The sequence below is a fragment of the Hylobates moloch genome, unplaced genomic scaffold, assembly GCF_009828535.3.
Source record: "Hylobates moloch isolate HMO894 unplaced genomic scaffold, HMol_V3 SCAFFOLD_10, whole genome shotgun sequence".
NCBI lineage: Eukaryota > Metazoa > Chordata > Mammalia > Primates > Hylobatidae > Hylobates > Hylobates moloch.
Window position 1 is genome coordinate 8748268 of NW_026652285.1, and position 14174 is coordinate 8762441.

A 14174-nucleotide genomic window follows, 5' to 3' on the forward strand; every position below is an offset into this window, starting at 1 on the left:
AGGACTTATGCCACAAACCCAAACATGCACAATCCACTAGAGTTAGCTTCGAGAGATGCTGTTGTAACTGCCACTGGCACAAAAGACATTCCCAAAGGAGACTCACACTCACAAAAGAGAACTACATTATTACTCAGTCTAGTCAGAAGGCAATGTCATCAGCAACCTAATTGTGATGGATGTTCATTTAGTGTTTTCTGTCTCAAGCCCAAGACAATTGGCCTCAAAAACAAAACAAAACAAAACAAAGCTCATAACAAACTAAACTACAGAAAAGCATGTCCTGTATTTAAATTGTTGGATACAAAACTGAAAAAAAATGTAGGTTTGAAAATTGAATACTGAACCATCTAGGGTGTAATCACATGTTTTTTTTTAATGCATCCAATATCACGAGAAATTAATTACTCCCAGGTGCTAAACTCACTCATTTAGTGTCAACTCTGATTCTTAATTGCTAATACAAAAACAATAATCATGGTCATATATAATACATCTTAACTGAAATGTTAGACGGTATTTTAATATCTTTCTTCTTATACAATGTCTTACATCTAGAGTCCCTATTTCAAAATAGCAGAAGGAATAATGCAGATATTTTCAAAGAGAAATAGAGATGAGTGCATTGAAAGGCCTTGAAAAGTATTCACCAAATCTGCATAATCATATCTAGATTCTGCTTCCGGTTTCGCTACTAAAATACAAATGATGTCTGGCCTACACTGGCTTTACAAATATTTTTAAATATATAAAACCTGGCCGGGCGCGATGGCTCACGTCTGTAATCCCAGCACTTTGGGAGGCTGAGGTAGGTGGATCACGAGGTCAGGAGTTCAAGATCATCCTGGCCAACTTGGTGAAACCTCCTCTCTACTAAAAATACAAAAATTAGCCGGGTGTGGTGGCGCAGACCTGTAATCCCAGCTACTCAGGAGGCTGAGGCAGGAAAATCGCTTGAACCCGGGAGGCGGAGGTTGTTGCAGTGAATCGAAATAGTGCCACTGCACTCCACCCTGAGCGACACAGCGAGACTCCATCTCAAAAAAAAAAAAAACAGATTATATATATACATACTTATATATGTTTGTATATGTTTTATATATATATATATATATAAAACCCAAAACACGTTGAGTCCTTAATGATGAGAATATCCAAAGACGCTGTTAGCACAGCACTTTTCTATCATTTTCAGGTTCTATGCAGCAAGGAAGTGCTAAGACGACCATCTAGATTAATATCAAGTATGACCCAGAGAAATTCAGATGGAATCCCACTTACTCAAAAAGCACTTATTAAGCAGCTGCGTTAATAGTAGCCTGAAGATTATCCGTCCTATCTCCAATTGGCAGCGGGTTATATCTTTTTCTATATATGTTCGAGGGTATAGAGAAACCATATGGCTTTCCTGTATCTTTGATAACTCTTGCCCTGTGAAACAGATAACTGCACCACTTGAAAGTATATTTAGCTTTTCCTTTCAGCACTCCTCTCTTAAAATCTATTTTTCCATTTCTCTATACCTTTGTATTCCCTCTCAAGGAAAATGAAATCATTTTCTTTCTGCTCTTCCAACATAGGTTCACCTTCACCTTAAATTTTAAACCCTCTAGAACGGATTACTCTAAATGATGTTTTAAAAAGCATTCAAGATCGTATGACATATTATTCAGGCATTAACCGCATTTATTTAGTGTCAACGCTACTGCTTCTCAATCCCTACCTCTCCCTCACTCTCGCCCCTTAGTCCTCCCCCTTCCAATATCCATTTTGTCTCCACTTTCAGCTCTTCCAGGTCACTGTCCCATCTTTTCCTCAGACTCTCTAAAATCAATGTCTACCCACCGCAGGTTTCACCAAATAGTCTCCTCCTCCCCCGACTCATCACTACCCGCACGACCCCCTCGGATTCTGCTCTGGTCCCTCACTCTCCCAAACTTCGGAAGCCACCGCTACTCCCATCGCTGCCCCACAGTTTAGTGAACGCTCCTCACACCCTCCCTCCACCCCCAAAACTTCCCCTTACGACCTCCCCAACTCCCACCTTCCCCGTTCCCAGACTCCACTAGGTCTTCTTTCAAATGAATGCCTCTTCCCTCCTCCAGAGTTTTCGGACACTCCCACCCCTCAAAGCCCTCCCTGCCCTCGACCGGCACCCGCGCCACTCCCGGGCCCACAGCGCCCCGTGGGTGTGGCCCTCCGACCTGCCTCCGCGCCTCCCGCAGCCCCTCAAGCCGGTGACCCAGCTCCCGCCGGTAGCTCTGCGCTGCCTCCACGTTTTCGCGGGCCTCCTGCAGCAGCAGCTCAGGCTCCAGCTCCATCGCCCCCCTCATCTGGCCGCGCGGCCGGTGACACCTAGCGCGGGTTCCCGACTGTGCCGAGCGCCTCCGAGCGGCCCGGCGCTGCCTCGCTCAGGCGGAAGCACCGCCCCGCCCCGCCGCGCCACGCCCCACGACGACCTTGATTGACGGTCGCACGACGGCGCCTCGCGCGGGTGGCGTCCGGGTCCCAGCGCCGCCCGCCCCGCAGCTCACCCCGCCTCTTCCGTGCTGCGGCACAACGCCGCTGGCTGGGCCTCTTTGGGAAACGTGCTGAGGCCTGGCAAGGTTGATAACCAGCACCTTGCCAAGTGCTTCTCACAGCTCATCGCATTCTTGCCTGACCTTCAGCCCTACCTGTATCTCCATTGCTCAGACGAGGAAATTGAGGGATAAAGCGGGGAATCGGCCCGGCGCGGTGGCTCACGCCTGCAGTCCCAGCACTTTGGGAGGCCGAGGCGGGCAGATCCCTTGAGCTCTGGAGTTCGAGACCAGCCTGGGCAACACGGCGAAACCCTCTCTCACCAAAAATACTACTACTATTACTATTACTACTACTACTACTGCTACTACTAGCAACACGTAGTGGAGCACGCCTGTGGTCCCAGCTAGCTACTCGTGAGGCTGAGTTGGGTGGATCGCTTGAGCCCGGGGGCCGAGGCTGTAGTGAGCTGTGATGGAGCCACTGCACTCCAGCCTGGGCGACAGAGCCAGACCCTGTCTCTAAATAAAAAATACTTTTTTTAAATTAACAATTTTAAAAAGTAGCGAATCGACTTTTCCAAGCTGCAAGATTTGAGCCCAGATCTGATGACAAAGCCCCGGTCCTTAAGAGCAGAGCAGGCCTTAGGGGAGGTTATTAAGACCCAGGTGTCAGCGGGGAGCGGTGGCTCACGCCTGTAATCCCAGCACTTTGGGAGGCCGAGACGGTGGATCACTGAGGTCAGAGGTTCAAGAGCAGCCATGGCCAACCTGGTGAAACCTCATCTCTACTAAAAATACAAAAATTAGCCGGGTGTGGTGGTGGGCGCCTGTAATCCCAGCTACTCGAGGGCTGAGGCAGGATAATTGCTTGAACAGGGAGGCAGAGGTTGCAGTGAGCCAAGATTGTGCCACTGCACTCCAACCTGGGCAACAAAACGAGACTCGGTCTCAAAAAACAACAAAACCCACTTGTCACCACCCAGAAGCTCGTGGACGAATGAGGGATCCAAGAGCGAGGCCCAAGAGATGACCAGCAGGACAGCAATTCTGGCACAAGTCCAAGAAGGGTGTTGGCAGGTGTTATCTGTAAGGACCGTAGTGAATAAGCTGGGCTTAGGCTTGCCAGACCAGAAGGTATCTGTCACAATAGGTGTGACTGTATGTAATAAAACCTTATGGGCAGGGCGTGGTGGCTCACACCAGTAATCTTGGGAAGCTGAGGCGGGAGGATTGCTTGAGCCCAGGAGTTTGAGACCAGCCTTTGCAACATGAGGAGACCTCATCTCTACAAAAAGATTTAAAATAATAATTAGCCGCGTGTGTGGCGCCCTCCTGTGGTCCCAGCAATTCAGGAGGCTGAGGTGGGAGGATTCCTTGAGCCTAGGAGTTAGAGACCAACCTGGGTAACATAGCAAGACCCTATGTCTACAAAAATAAAAATAAATAAATAAGTAAAATTACAAGGAAAACTTCCATAAAACCAAGACACGAATCTTGGTCTCATTCAACTTTGTTTTCTTAGTCTGATGGAAGGCAAGAAGTGTGTATCTAATATATCTACACTATACCCAAAAACAAAACAAATAAGAAAATTGAAGGAAATATTCTAAAACTGCTTACCCCTAGACTTGACATTTTTAGATGCATTGTTTTTAAATTTAGAGCATGAGTTCCTAAAGAGTAAATGCTCTCGTCCATCACAGAGAGGAAGCTGGTTTAGAAGCAGATGTCAGCTAGCCATATACAGAGATATCTCCATGGCATCACATTGGTCTAGAACTGACTTTTCAAGTGTACCCAGAGGATTCCGGGGGACAGCCTCTTGCTAATAGGACTCACAAGAAACAAACTAAGCAGCTTGCCAATTTATTTATTTACAATAGGAATATAATTGTTGAAAAAATCACAATAGCTGGAAAATCAAGTTATAACCAGGGAGTTGGATTCAGATCAGAATACATTGGTCATCTGGTCAGCAAAGGCTTTTTCCCTCTCCTGTCTCCAGCCTCTTCTCAGAAAGCTCCTAACTGGGCTGGGCGTGGTGGCTCACGCTTGTAATCCCAGCACTTTGGGAGGCCGAGGTGGGTGGATCACGAGGTCAGGAGTTCAAGAACAGCCTGACCAACAGGGTGAAACCTCATCTCTACTGAAAATACAAAAAATTGGCCGGGCGTGGTGGTGGCATGCACCTGTAATCCCAGCTACTCAGGAGGCTGAGGCAGGAGAATTGCTTGAACCCAGGAGGCAGAGGTTGCAGTGAGCTGAGATAGTGCCACTGCACTCCAGTCTGAGCGACACAGCAAGACTCCGTCTCAAAAAAAAAAGAAAGCTCCTAACTGTACTGGACACATAGTTGACAATTTTTTGCTCTCTGACTCCACCTTTCATTCCAGCTTTTTTCGGAGACAGGGGTTTGCCTGTCACCTGTCACACAGGCTGGAGTGCAGTGACACAATCAGGACTCACTGCACCCTTGATCTCCTGGGCTCAAACGATTCTCCCACCTCAGTCTGCCTAGTAGGTAGGATTATAGACACCTGCCAGTAGACCCAGATACTTTTTAAATTTTGTTTGTTTGTTTGTTTGTTTGTTTGAGATAGAGTCTCCCTCTGTTGTCCAGGCTGGAGTGTAGTGGCACCATCTCGGCTCACTGCAACCTCCACCTCCTGGATTCAAGCAATTCTCCTGCCACAGCCTCCAGAGTAGCCGGGATTACAGGCGCCCACCACTACACCCAGCTAATTTTTGTGTTTTCTTTTTTTGTTTTTGTTTTTGTTTTTTTGAGATGGAGTCCTGCACTGTCACCCAGGCTGGAGTACAGTGGCACGATCTCGGTTCATTGCAACCTCTGCCTCCCGGGTTCAAGCGATTCTCCTGCCCCATTCTCCTGAGTAGCTGGGATTACAGGCACTGGCCACCACGCTTGGCTAATTTCTTGTATTTTTAGTAGAGACGGGGTTTCACTATGTTGGTCAGGCTGGCCTTGAACTCCTGACCTTGTAATCCGCCTGCCTCAGCCTCCCAAAGTGCTGGGATTACGGGCATGAGCCACCACGCCTGGCTCTAATTTTTGTATTTCAGTAGACATGGGATTTCACCAAGTTGGCCAGGCTGGTCTTGAACTCCTGACCTCAAGCAATCCATCTGCCTTGGCCTCCAAGTGTTGGGATTACAGGCGTGAGCCACTGCACCCAGTCTTAATTTTTTTTTTTTTTTTTGAGATGGAGTCTTGCTCTGCTACCCAGGCTGGAGTGCAGTGGCACGATCTCAGCTCACTGCAACCTCCGCCTCCCGGGTTCAAGCAATTCTCCTGCCTCAGCCTCCCGAGTAGCAAGGACTACAGCCGTGAGCCACCACTCCCATTAATTTTTGTAGTTTTGGTAGCGATGGGGTTTCCCCATGTTGGCCAGGCTGGTCTTGAACTCCTGACTTCAGATGATCCACCTGCCTCAGTCTCCCAAAGTGCTGGGATGATAGTCGTGAGCCACTGCTCCCGGCCTCAGCCTTAAAGCTTTTTTTTTTTTTTTTTTGTAGAGGCAGGGTCTCTGTATGTTTCCCAGGCTGATCAGGAACTCGTGGGCTCAAGCAGTTCCCTGCCTTGGTCTTCCAAAGTGCTCTGATTATAGGCCTGAGCCACCATGCCCCACCCATATTTTTTCTTTATTTTCTTCCTTTCTTTAATTTTTTTGAGACAGAGTCTCACTCTCATGTCATCCAGGCTGGAGTGCAGTGGCGTGATATCGGCTAACTGTGACCTCTGCCTCCTGGGTTCAAGTGATTCTCAGCCTCCTGAGTAGCTAGGATTACAGGCGTGTGCTACCACACCCGGCTAATTTTGTATTTTTAGTAGAGATGAGTTTTTCACTATGTTGGTCAGGCTGGTCTCGAACTCATGACCTAAGGTGATCCACCTGCCTTGGCCTCCCAAAGTGCTGGGATTACAGGCATGAGCCACCCCGCCCAGCCAACAATAACGATTTTTAAAAGTAGGTGTTAGACAGATGGGGAAGATAATCTAAAATGACATGGGCACTCTGTAAACTGAATTGCTTTACAATGTGAGAGTTCATTTAGATTAAAATTGATAAAAGCCATGAGCTCCTAAATAAGGGTTGGTAAAATACTATGTATCTAAAAATACTCAGTGGAAATGCTTAACAACTTAATGCAGTTTAAATGCTTTGTAACTCAGAAGAATAAAAAGCACTAGAGAATACCCTGTATAACCCAACAATCCCATTTCTAGATGTGAATCCTAGAGAAACATTACATGTGTTGAAGAAAACATGGACAAGACTGTTCATTGCCTCACCATTTGAATAACACAAAATTGGAGACAATTTAAATATTCATCAGTAAGGAAATGGATACAGGTGGCTCACCTGTAGTCCCAGCACTTTGGAAGGCCAAAGAGGGAGGATTGCTTGAGCCCAGGAAGTTCCAGACCAGCCTGGGCAACATGGCAAAACCCTGTCTTCTACAGAAAATACAAAAATTAGCCGGGCATTATAGCGAACGTGTTATCCCAGCAAATTGGGAGGTTGAGGTGGGAGGATCTCTTGAGCCAGGGATGTGGAGGCTGCAGTGAGCAGTGATCGTGCTACTGCACTCCAGCCTGGGTGACAGAGTGAGACCCTGTCTCAAAAAAAATAATAATAATACAACCTGGGCAACATGGCAAAACCTCTTCTCTACAAATACAAAAAATCAGCTGGGCGTGGTGGCGCACTCCTGTAGTCCCAGCTACTTGGGAGGCTGAAGTGGGAGGATTGCTTGAGCCTGGAAGTTTGAGGCTGCAGGGAGCAGAGATCATGCCACTGCACTCAAGCTTGGTGACATAGTGAGACCCTGTCTCAAACACAAGAACAAAACAACAGCAACAGAAATGATAATAATAAGGAAATGAATAAATAAAATGTGTTGCATAGATAGAATGCTCAGGAAAGAAAGGGAATGAATCAAATCTATATGTATCGTGGATGGCTTTTGAAAAAAATGTTGAGTGAGGCTGGGTGTGGTGGCTCACGCCTGTAATCCCAGCACTCTGGGAGGCCCAGGCGGGCAGATCACGAGGTCAGGAGTTCAAGACCAGCCTGACCAACATGGGGACCCATCTCTACTAAAAATACAAAAAAAAAAAAAAAATAGCCAGGCATGGTGGCACGAGCCTGTAATCCCAGCTACTCAGGAGGTTGAGGCAGGAGAATTGCTTGAACCCGAGAGGTGGAGGTTGCAGTGAGCCAAGATCGCACCATTGCATTTCAGCCTGGGCGACAGAACCAGACTCCGTCTCAAAAAAAAAAAAAAAAAAAAATGTTGAGTGAAAAAAAGCAAATTGGCCGGGCACAGCGGCTCACTCCTGTAATCTCAGCACTTTGGGAGGCCAAGGCAGGTAGATCACCTGAGGCCAGGAGTTCCAGACCAGCCTGGCCAAGATGGTGAAACCCTGTCTCTTAAAAATACAATTAGCTGGGCGTGGTGGTATGCACCTGTAGTCCCAGCTACTTAGGAGGCTGAGGCAGGAGAATCGCTTGAACCAGGGAGGTGGAGGTTGCAGTGAGCAGAGATTGCACCACTGCACTCTGGCCTGGGTGACAGAGCCAGATTCCATCTCAAACAAACAAACAAACAAAAAAGAAACCCAGCAAATTGCTGGTGGGGCGCGGTGCCAGACGCAGTGGCTCAAGCCTGTAATCCCAGCACTTTGGGAAGCCGAGTTGAGCGGATCACCTGAGGTCACGAGTTCGAGACCAGCCTGGCCAACATGGTGAAACCCCGTCTCTACTACAATACAAAAATTAGCCCCGCGTGGTGGCACGCGCCTGTAGTCTCAGCTACTCCGGAGGCTGAGGCAGGAGAATCGCTTGAACCCGGGAGGCGGAGATTGCAGTGATTTGAGATCGTGCCACTACACTTCAGCCTGGTGCAACAGAGGGAGACTCCGTCTCAAGCAAACAAACAAACAATAACAACAAAAACGATGCACCCAAACAAATGTAACATGCTATATTTAATGTATTTGCAACTTTAACGTAAAAAAAAAAAAGAGCTGTTTTACCAAGGACCCGCCAACACGGGGCGCGTTCGCACCAAAACCGTGAGGTAAAGAAGGCGGCTCGGGTCATCATAGAAAAGTACTACATGCGCCTGGGCAAAGACTTCCACATGAACAAGCGCGTGTGCGAGGAAATCGCCATTATACCCAGCAAGAAGCCCCGCAACAAGATAGCAGGCTATGTCACGCTTCTGATAAAGCGGATTCAGAGGGGGCCAGTGAGAGAGAGGTATCTCCATGAAGCTGCAGGAGGAGGAGAGAGAAAGGAGAGACAATTGTGTTCCCGAGGTCTTAGCTCTGGATCAGATCATTGAAGTAGAATCCTGACACTAAGGAAATGCAGAAACTTTTGGACTTCGGCAGTCTGTCCAACCTGTAGGTAACTCAGCCTACAGTTGAGATGAATTTCAAAATGCCTCGGGGAGCTGTTTGAGTCTTTCTGTAATGCTGTAATATTTTCAATAAACCTGGGACAATGAAAAAAAAGAAAAAGTAAAGGCTAACCAAACCCATGAAAACAATGCAAATGATGCATGAGATCAGAAACCAGCAAACTACTGGTAGGTACCCTGCGAGGGCTGAACGCAGGCCAAACAGATGAAGCAATGACTCGGCTGTTCGAGAGGACGAAATCCACAGAAAGAAATGCCTCCTTAGTCGAATAGGTACTTCGACTTTTATAGGTATAAAAGTCGAATTTCGGATCCTGAGAGGACGTATATTGAGGTAGAAAGCTCGCCCAAATATTAGCATTTTATTGTGCATGGTAACAACGTAAATCAATTATTTCCTTTTTCTGCATTTTTCAAATTTCGCCTTTAAAGAGGGGCTAGCCTAGGGCGTTAAAAGTCTAAATTTTAATTCTGTCAACAACTGACTAGGTGACTTAGTGAAATCACGTCCTCAACGGTGAAACTGATAGGACAGAAGTTCGAATTTCCAAATTCCCGGGTTGGCTTTCAATTCCACGGTGCAATGGTTCCGCCTCCCGCGAGTTCTCCAAGGGAGTCATTTTGGCCCTCTCGGCTCACCGTCCGCGCAGCCTCATGAAGCAGCCGTAAACTCCGCCCCTTGCGCTCAGGACGGCGCGAAAACCCAATTGACAAGAATTCCCTCCGAATCTCTGTGGTCCGATCTGCAGTCCACTTGCTTTCCCCGCCCGGGCCCGGTCCCGAGCGCTCAGCCTGAAGCGCTGCTTTCGAGGGCACCTTGCATACCCTGGCCGCGCCTCAGGGATCTCGCTGCCCGCGCTTTCTCATTGCCTCTTTCCGTGTTCGACTCGGCTGATCTGGGCCCAGCCTCCTCTCCCGCTCTCTGTCGGTAGGCGCGGGGGAATTCGAAACGGCTCAGCAGAATCCCAGCAGCTTGCTGCTACTGGAGCGGGCCGCCTCCATGGCCTCCAGGCAGGCCGGGCTGGACCGCGTAAGGTCCTAGGAGACGGGATTCCGGGAAGCGGGGAGTATGGTGGGGGTCCTGGCCATGGCGGCTGCAGCTGCTCCCCCTCCCGTGAAGGACTACGAGATTGAGGTGAGGTTGAGTCGAGGATCTGTTGAGTTCCTTCCTCTATGTTTTGGGGGATTGGAAGGTGGGTCTTGGGGGAAGGTGATCCTGACTTTCCCTCTGTAAGGGGAAAGGTGGGACATTGTGAGGACCCACAGCTGTGACACATTGTGTGCAACAGTTGCCAGAGTGTGTCGTTTTTTAGAGTCGTGACAAGTCCTGATAAACATTTGGATTGTGAGATATTTGCGGGGTCACAGTAAATTGGGGACTTCAGATAACATGGCCAGTTCCCAGATGCCGAAATGTTGGTGGAACGTGATGTTTTGGACTTCCGACATGTCATAGAGGATCCCAGGGTCAAGTTCTGGGTTCGTGATACGGAATCACTGAACTTTAGCGCTGAAAAAGATCTAGTTCAACTAGTTCATACATCCACCTGTGCTTGGAATGCCACTTTAGAATGTCACTACAGAAATCAAGCAGGGTGCTTAAAGAAAACAGTTTCTCATGGCTTAGTATCTGCGGTTAGGAATCGCAGTGTAACATGTTCTTTTGGGTTTATCAGGTTTCAGTGACAGGCACTAAGCGGTCATTATAAAGAGATTCTAATGCCATGAAGTAGTGGGCTAGCATCTTAAGGTAGACTTGTTATATTTTACACCTTTTCATCTCGGACTAGCATTCTAACTGAAGCATGTGTCTTGGCGTCCTTGAAGAGAGTTTAGATGTATGCATGTTAATTTAACTGCGACCAGTTGCTTGTTTTTTTTTTTTTTTTTGGTCTACTTAGTTTTTATGCTGATATTCCTTTGATAAATCAAGGCAGTTAGTTACTCAGCTTGTCTTCTGGTACTTGATGTACACAGTTCTTGATTTCTATGTGGTCTGTTATATCAATCTTTCCGTTACAGTTTCTGGTTTTGGTGCCCTAATGCTAAGAAATGCTATTTCATAATAACGATACTTACCATTTAATATGTTAAGGGTGAGAACCTTAAACACATTATTTTGCTTAATAGCAACCCTGTGATCTATTGTCTGTATTCTACAAATGAAAGAAGATAAAAAGTAGCTAAAAGTAAGTTAAATTTTTTGAAAAAGTAAATGGAAAAGTTAAAAGTAATTTGCTTAACATTTTACACCAGTAAATGTCAGAGCCACCATTTAACTTAGATTTGCCTGACTCCAGAGCCTATGTATGTTGCCTTTGATACAATTGCAGCTTTATAAATAATAACTTAATGGCGTTTTTCTAATACATGTATGATTTATTTCTTTTTTTTTTTTTTTGAGACAAGGTCTTGCTCTGTCACCCAGGCTGGAGTGCAGTGGCACAATCTTGGCTCACTGCAACCTCCACCTCCCAGGTTCAAGTGATTCTCCTGCCTCAGCCTCCAGAGTAGCTGGGATTACAGGCGTGCACCACTACGCTTAGCTAATTTTTTGTATTTTTAGTAGAGATGGGGTTTCACCACGTTGGCCAGGCTGGTCTCGAATTCCTGACCTCAAGTGATCCACCCGCCTTGGCCTCCCGAAGTACTGGGATTACAGGCGTGAGCCACCGCACCTGGCCTGGTTTAACTTTAAAGCTTATTTTCTTTCTAATGTATCATGTTTTTCACCTAAAGGAGGCTTCCTTTTTTTAATCCTATTACGTAAACTATTAGATCCATGTTTAAAATTTATATTCTGTATTATATTGCTTGAAATAAGTGCCTTTTTCTCTTTTAAATTGCCAGCCATGCAAAAAGCGAAAGAAAGATGATGACACATCTTCCTGCAAAACAATTACAAAATATTTATCACCATTAGGGAAGACTAGAGACAGGGTTTTTGCTCCACCAAAACCTAGTAATATTCTGGATTATTTTAGAAAGACTTCGCCCACAAATCAGAAGACACAATTAGGGAAAGAGTGCAAGATAAAGTCATCTGAATCAGTACCTGTTGACAGCAACAAAGACTGTACGACACCTTTGGAAATGTTCTCAAATGTAGAGTTTAAGAAGAAAAGAAAGAGGATTAATTTATCTCATCAACTAAATAATATTAAAACTGAAAATGAAGCTCCAATTGAAATTAGTAGCGACGATAGCAAAGAAGACTATAGTTTAAATAATGATTTTGTGGAAAGTAGTACTTCTGTTTTACATTACAAGAAACAAGTAGAGGTACTTGCAGAAAACATTCAAGGTACAAAAAGTCAACCAAATACTATGACCTCCCTGCAAAATTCTAAAAAAGTAAATCCTAAACAAGGGACCACAAAAAATGACTTCAAAAAGTTGAGAAAAAGGAAGTGCAGAGATGTAGCAGATCTATCTGAAAGCTTACCCTTGGCAGAGGAACTAAATTTGCTTAAAAAAGATGGTAAAGATACTAAACAGATGGAGAATACTACAAGCCATGCAAACTCTAGAGATAATGTAACTGAAGCAGCCCAGTTAAATGATAGTATAATAACTGTCTCATATGAGGAATTTTTAAAAAGTCACAAGGAAAATAAAGTGGAAGAGATACCAGACTCTACAATGTCAATTTGTGTTCCTTCTGAAACTGTTGAAGAAATAGTCAAAAGTGGTTATATAAGTGAATCAGAAAACTCTGAAATTTCCCAGCAGTTACGCTTTAAGACAGTTACTGTTCTTGCACAGGTTCACCCTATTCCGCCCAAAAAGACAGGGAAAATACCCCGAATTTTCTTGAAACAAAAGCAATTTGAAATGGAAAATAGTTTATCTGATCCCGAGAATGAACAGACAGTTCAGAAAAGAAAATCTAATGTGGTTATACAGGAGGAAGAATTAGAATTGGCTGTTTTGGAAGCTGGAAGTTCTGAAGCTGTGAAACCAAAATGCACTCTAGAAGAAAGACAGCAATTTATGAAAGCATTTAGGCAGCCAGCATCAGATGCACTTAAAAATGGAGTTAAAAAGTCTTCTGATAAGCAGAAAGACCTTAATGAAAAATCTCTACATGAAGTAGGAAGAGATGATAATTCTAAAAAAATCATGGAAAATTCTGGTATCCAAATGGTTTCAAAAAATGACAATTCACAGTCACACACTGATAAAGGAAGTTTTCTGAAGGAGAAAAATAAAAAGCTAAAGAAGAACAAGAAAACATTAGATACTGGGGCTATTCCAGGCAAAAACAGAGAGGGAAACACTCAAAAGAAAGAAACAACCTTTTTCTTAAAAGAGAAACAGTATCAAAATAGAATGAGTTTAAGACAAAGGAAAACAGAGTTTTTCAAAAGCAGCACTTTATTTAACAATGAAAGTCTTGCTTATGAAGATACAGCAAATGATGACCTTCTAAAGGTTTCCTCTCTGTGTAACAATAATAAATTGTCAAGAAAAACCAGCATACCAGTTAAAGATATTAAGCTTGCACAGTCTAAAGCTGAATCTGAAGCCAGCTTGCTAAATGTTTCCACGCCCAAGTCAACCAGAAGATCTGGAAGAATTAGCAGCACACCTACTACAGAAACCATTAGAGGTATTGATTCTGAAGATGTACAAGATAATAGTCAACTAAAGGCTTCCACTCCAAAAGCAGCCAACTTACCGGAAAAGCACAGCTTATATACAGCAGAATTAATAACAGTACCCTTTGATTCAGAGAGCCCTATTAGGTAAGGTTTGTTTTTGTTCTAACATTCTAGTATTCTGCATGTATTATTAGCTGGGGACAAAAATGCTTCAAGTATTAGAGGGTATTTTTTTTTTTTCTAGAACACAGCTGTTTAAAAGAAAAAGAACTGGATTTCTTTTTTTTTTTTTTTTTTCTTTGAGATGGAGTCTTGCTGTGTCACCCAGGCTGGAGTGCAGTGGGGCAATCTCGGCTCACTGCAACCTCTACCTCCCAGGTTCAAGCAATTCTCTTGCCTCAGCCTCCCAAGTAGCTGGGACTACAGGCACCTGCCACCACACCCAGCTAATTTTTGTATTTTTAGTAGAGATGGGGTTTCACCATGTTGGCCAGGCTGGTCTTGAACCCCTGACCTCAAGCAATCCACCCACCTGGCCTCCCAAAGTGCTGGGATTATAGTCGTGAGCCACTGCACCTGGCCTGGAAGAAAAAGAACAGAG

General features: G+C 45.2%; 2 protein-coding genes and 1 pseudogene across 5 annotated transcripts in view; 2 read left to right on the forward strand and 1 right to left on the reverse strand.

Annotated features, from left to right (window-relative positions):
* The window catches only part of CRLF3 (cytokine receptor like factor 3), a 51148-nt gene extending 48744 nt beyond the window's left edge, over positions 1-2404 (reverse strand). For both annotated transcript variants that reach the window (XM_058445870.1, XM_032162915.2), the window contains exon 1: positions 2205-2404. In XM_058445870.1, the coding sequence (XP_058301853.1) occupies positions 2205-2333 (129 nt within the window). In that variant the 5' untranslated portion in view covers positions 2334-2404. The remainder of the gene's footprint in view (positions 1-2204) is intronic.
* Positions 2405-3548: 1144 nt separating this feature from the next.
* LOC131384403 (small ribosomal subunit protein eS17-like) lies at positions 3549-9010 on the forward strand (annotated as a pseudogene).
* Positions 9011-9650: 640 nt separating this feature from the next.
* Positions 9651-14174, forward strand: part of ATAD5 (ATPase family AAA domain containing 5) — a 69394-nt gene continuing 64870 nt past the window's right edge. For 2 of the 3 annotated variants that reach the window (XM_032162916.2, XM_032162919.2), the window contains exons 1-2: positions 9668-10104; positions 11820-13717. In XM_032162916.2, coding sequence (XP_032018807.1) covers positions 10039-10104; positions 11820-13717 — 1964 coding nt within the window. In that variant the 5' untranslated portion in view covers positions 9668-10038. Of the gene's footprint in view, positions 10105-11819; positions 13718-14174 lie in introns of all 3 variants that reach the window. The other variant, XM_032162917.2, reaches the window with a different exon arrangement.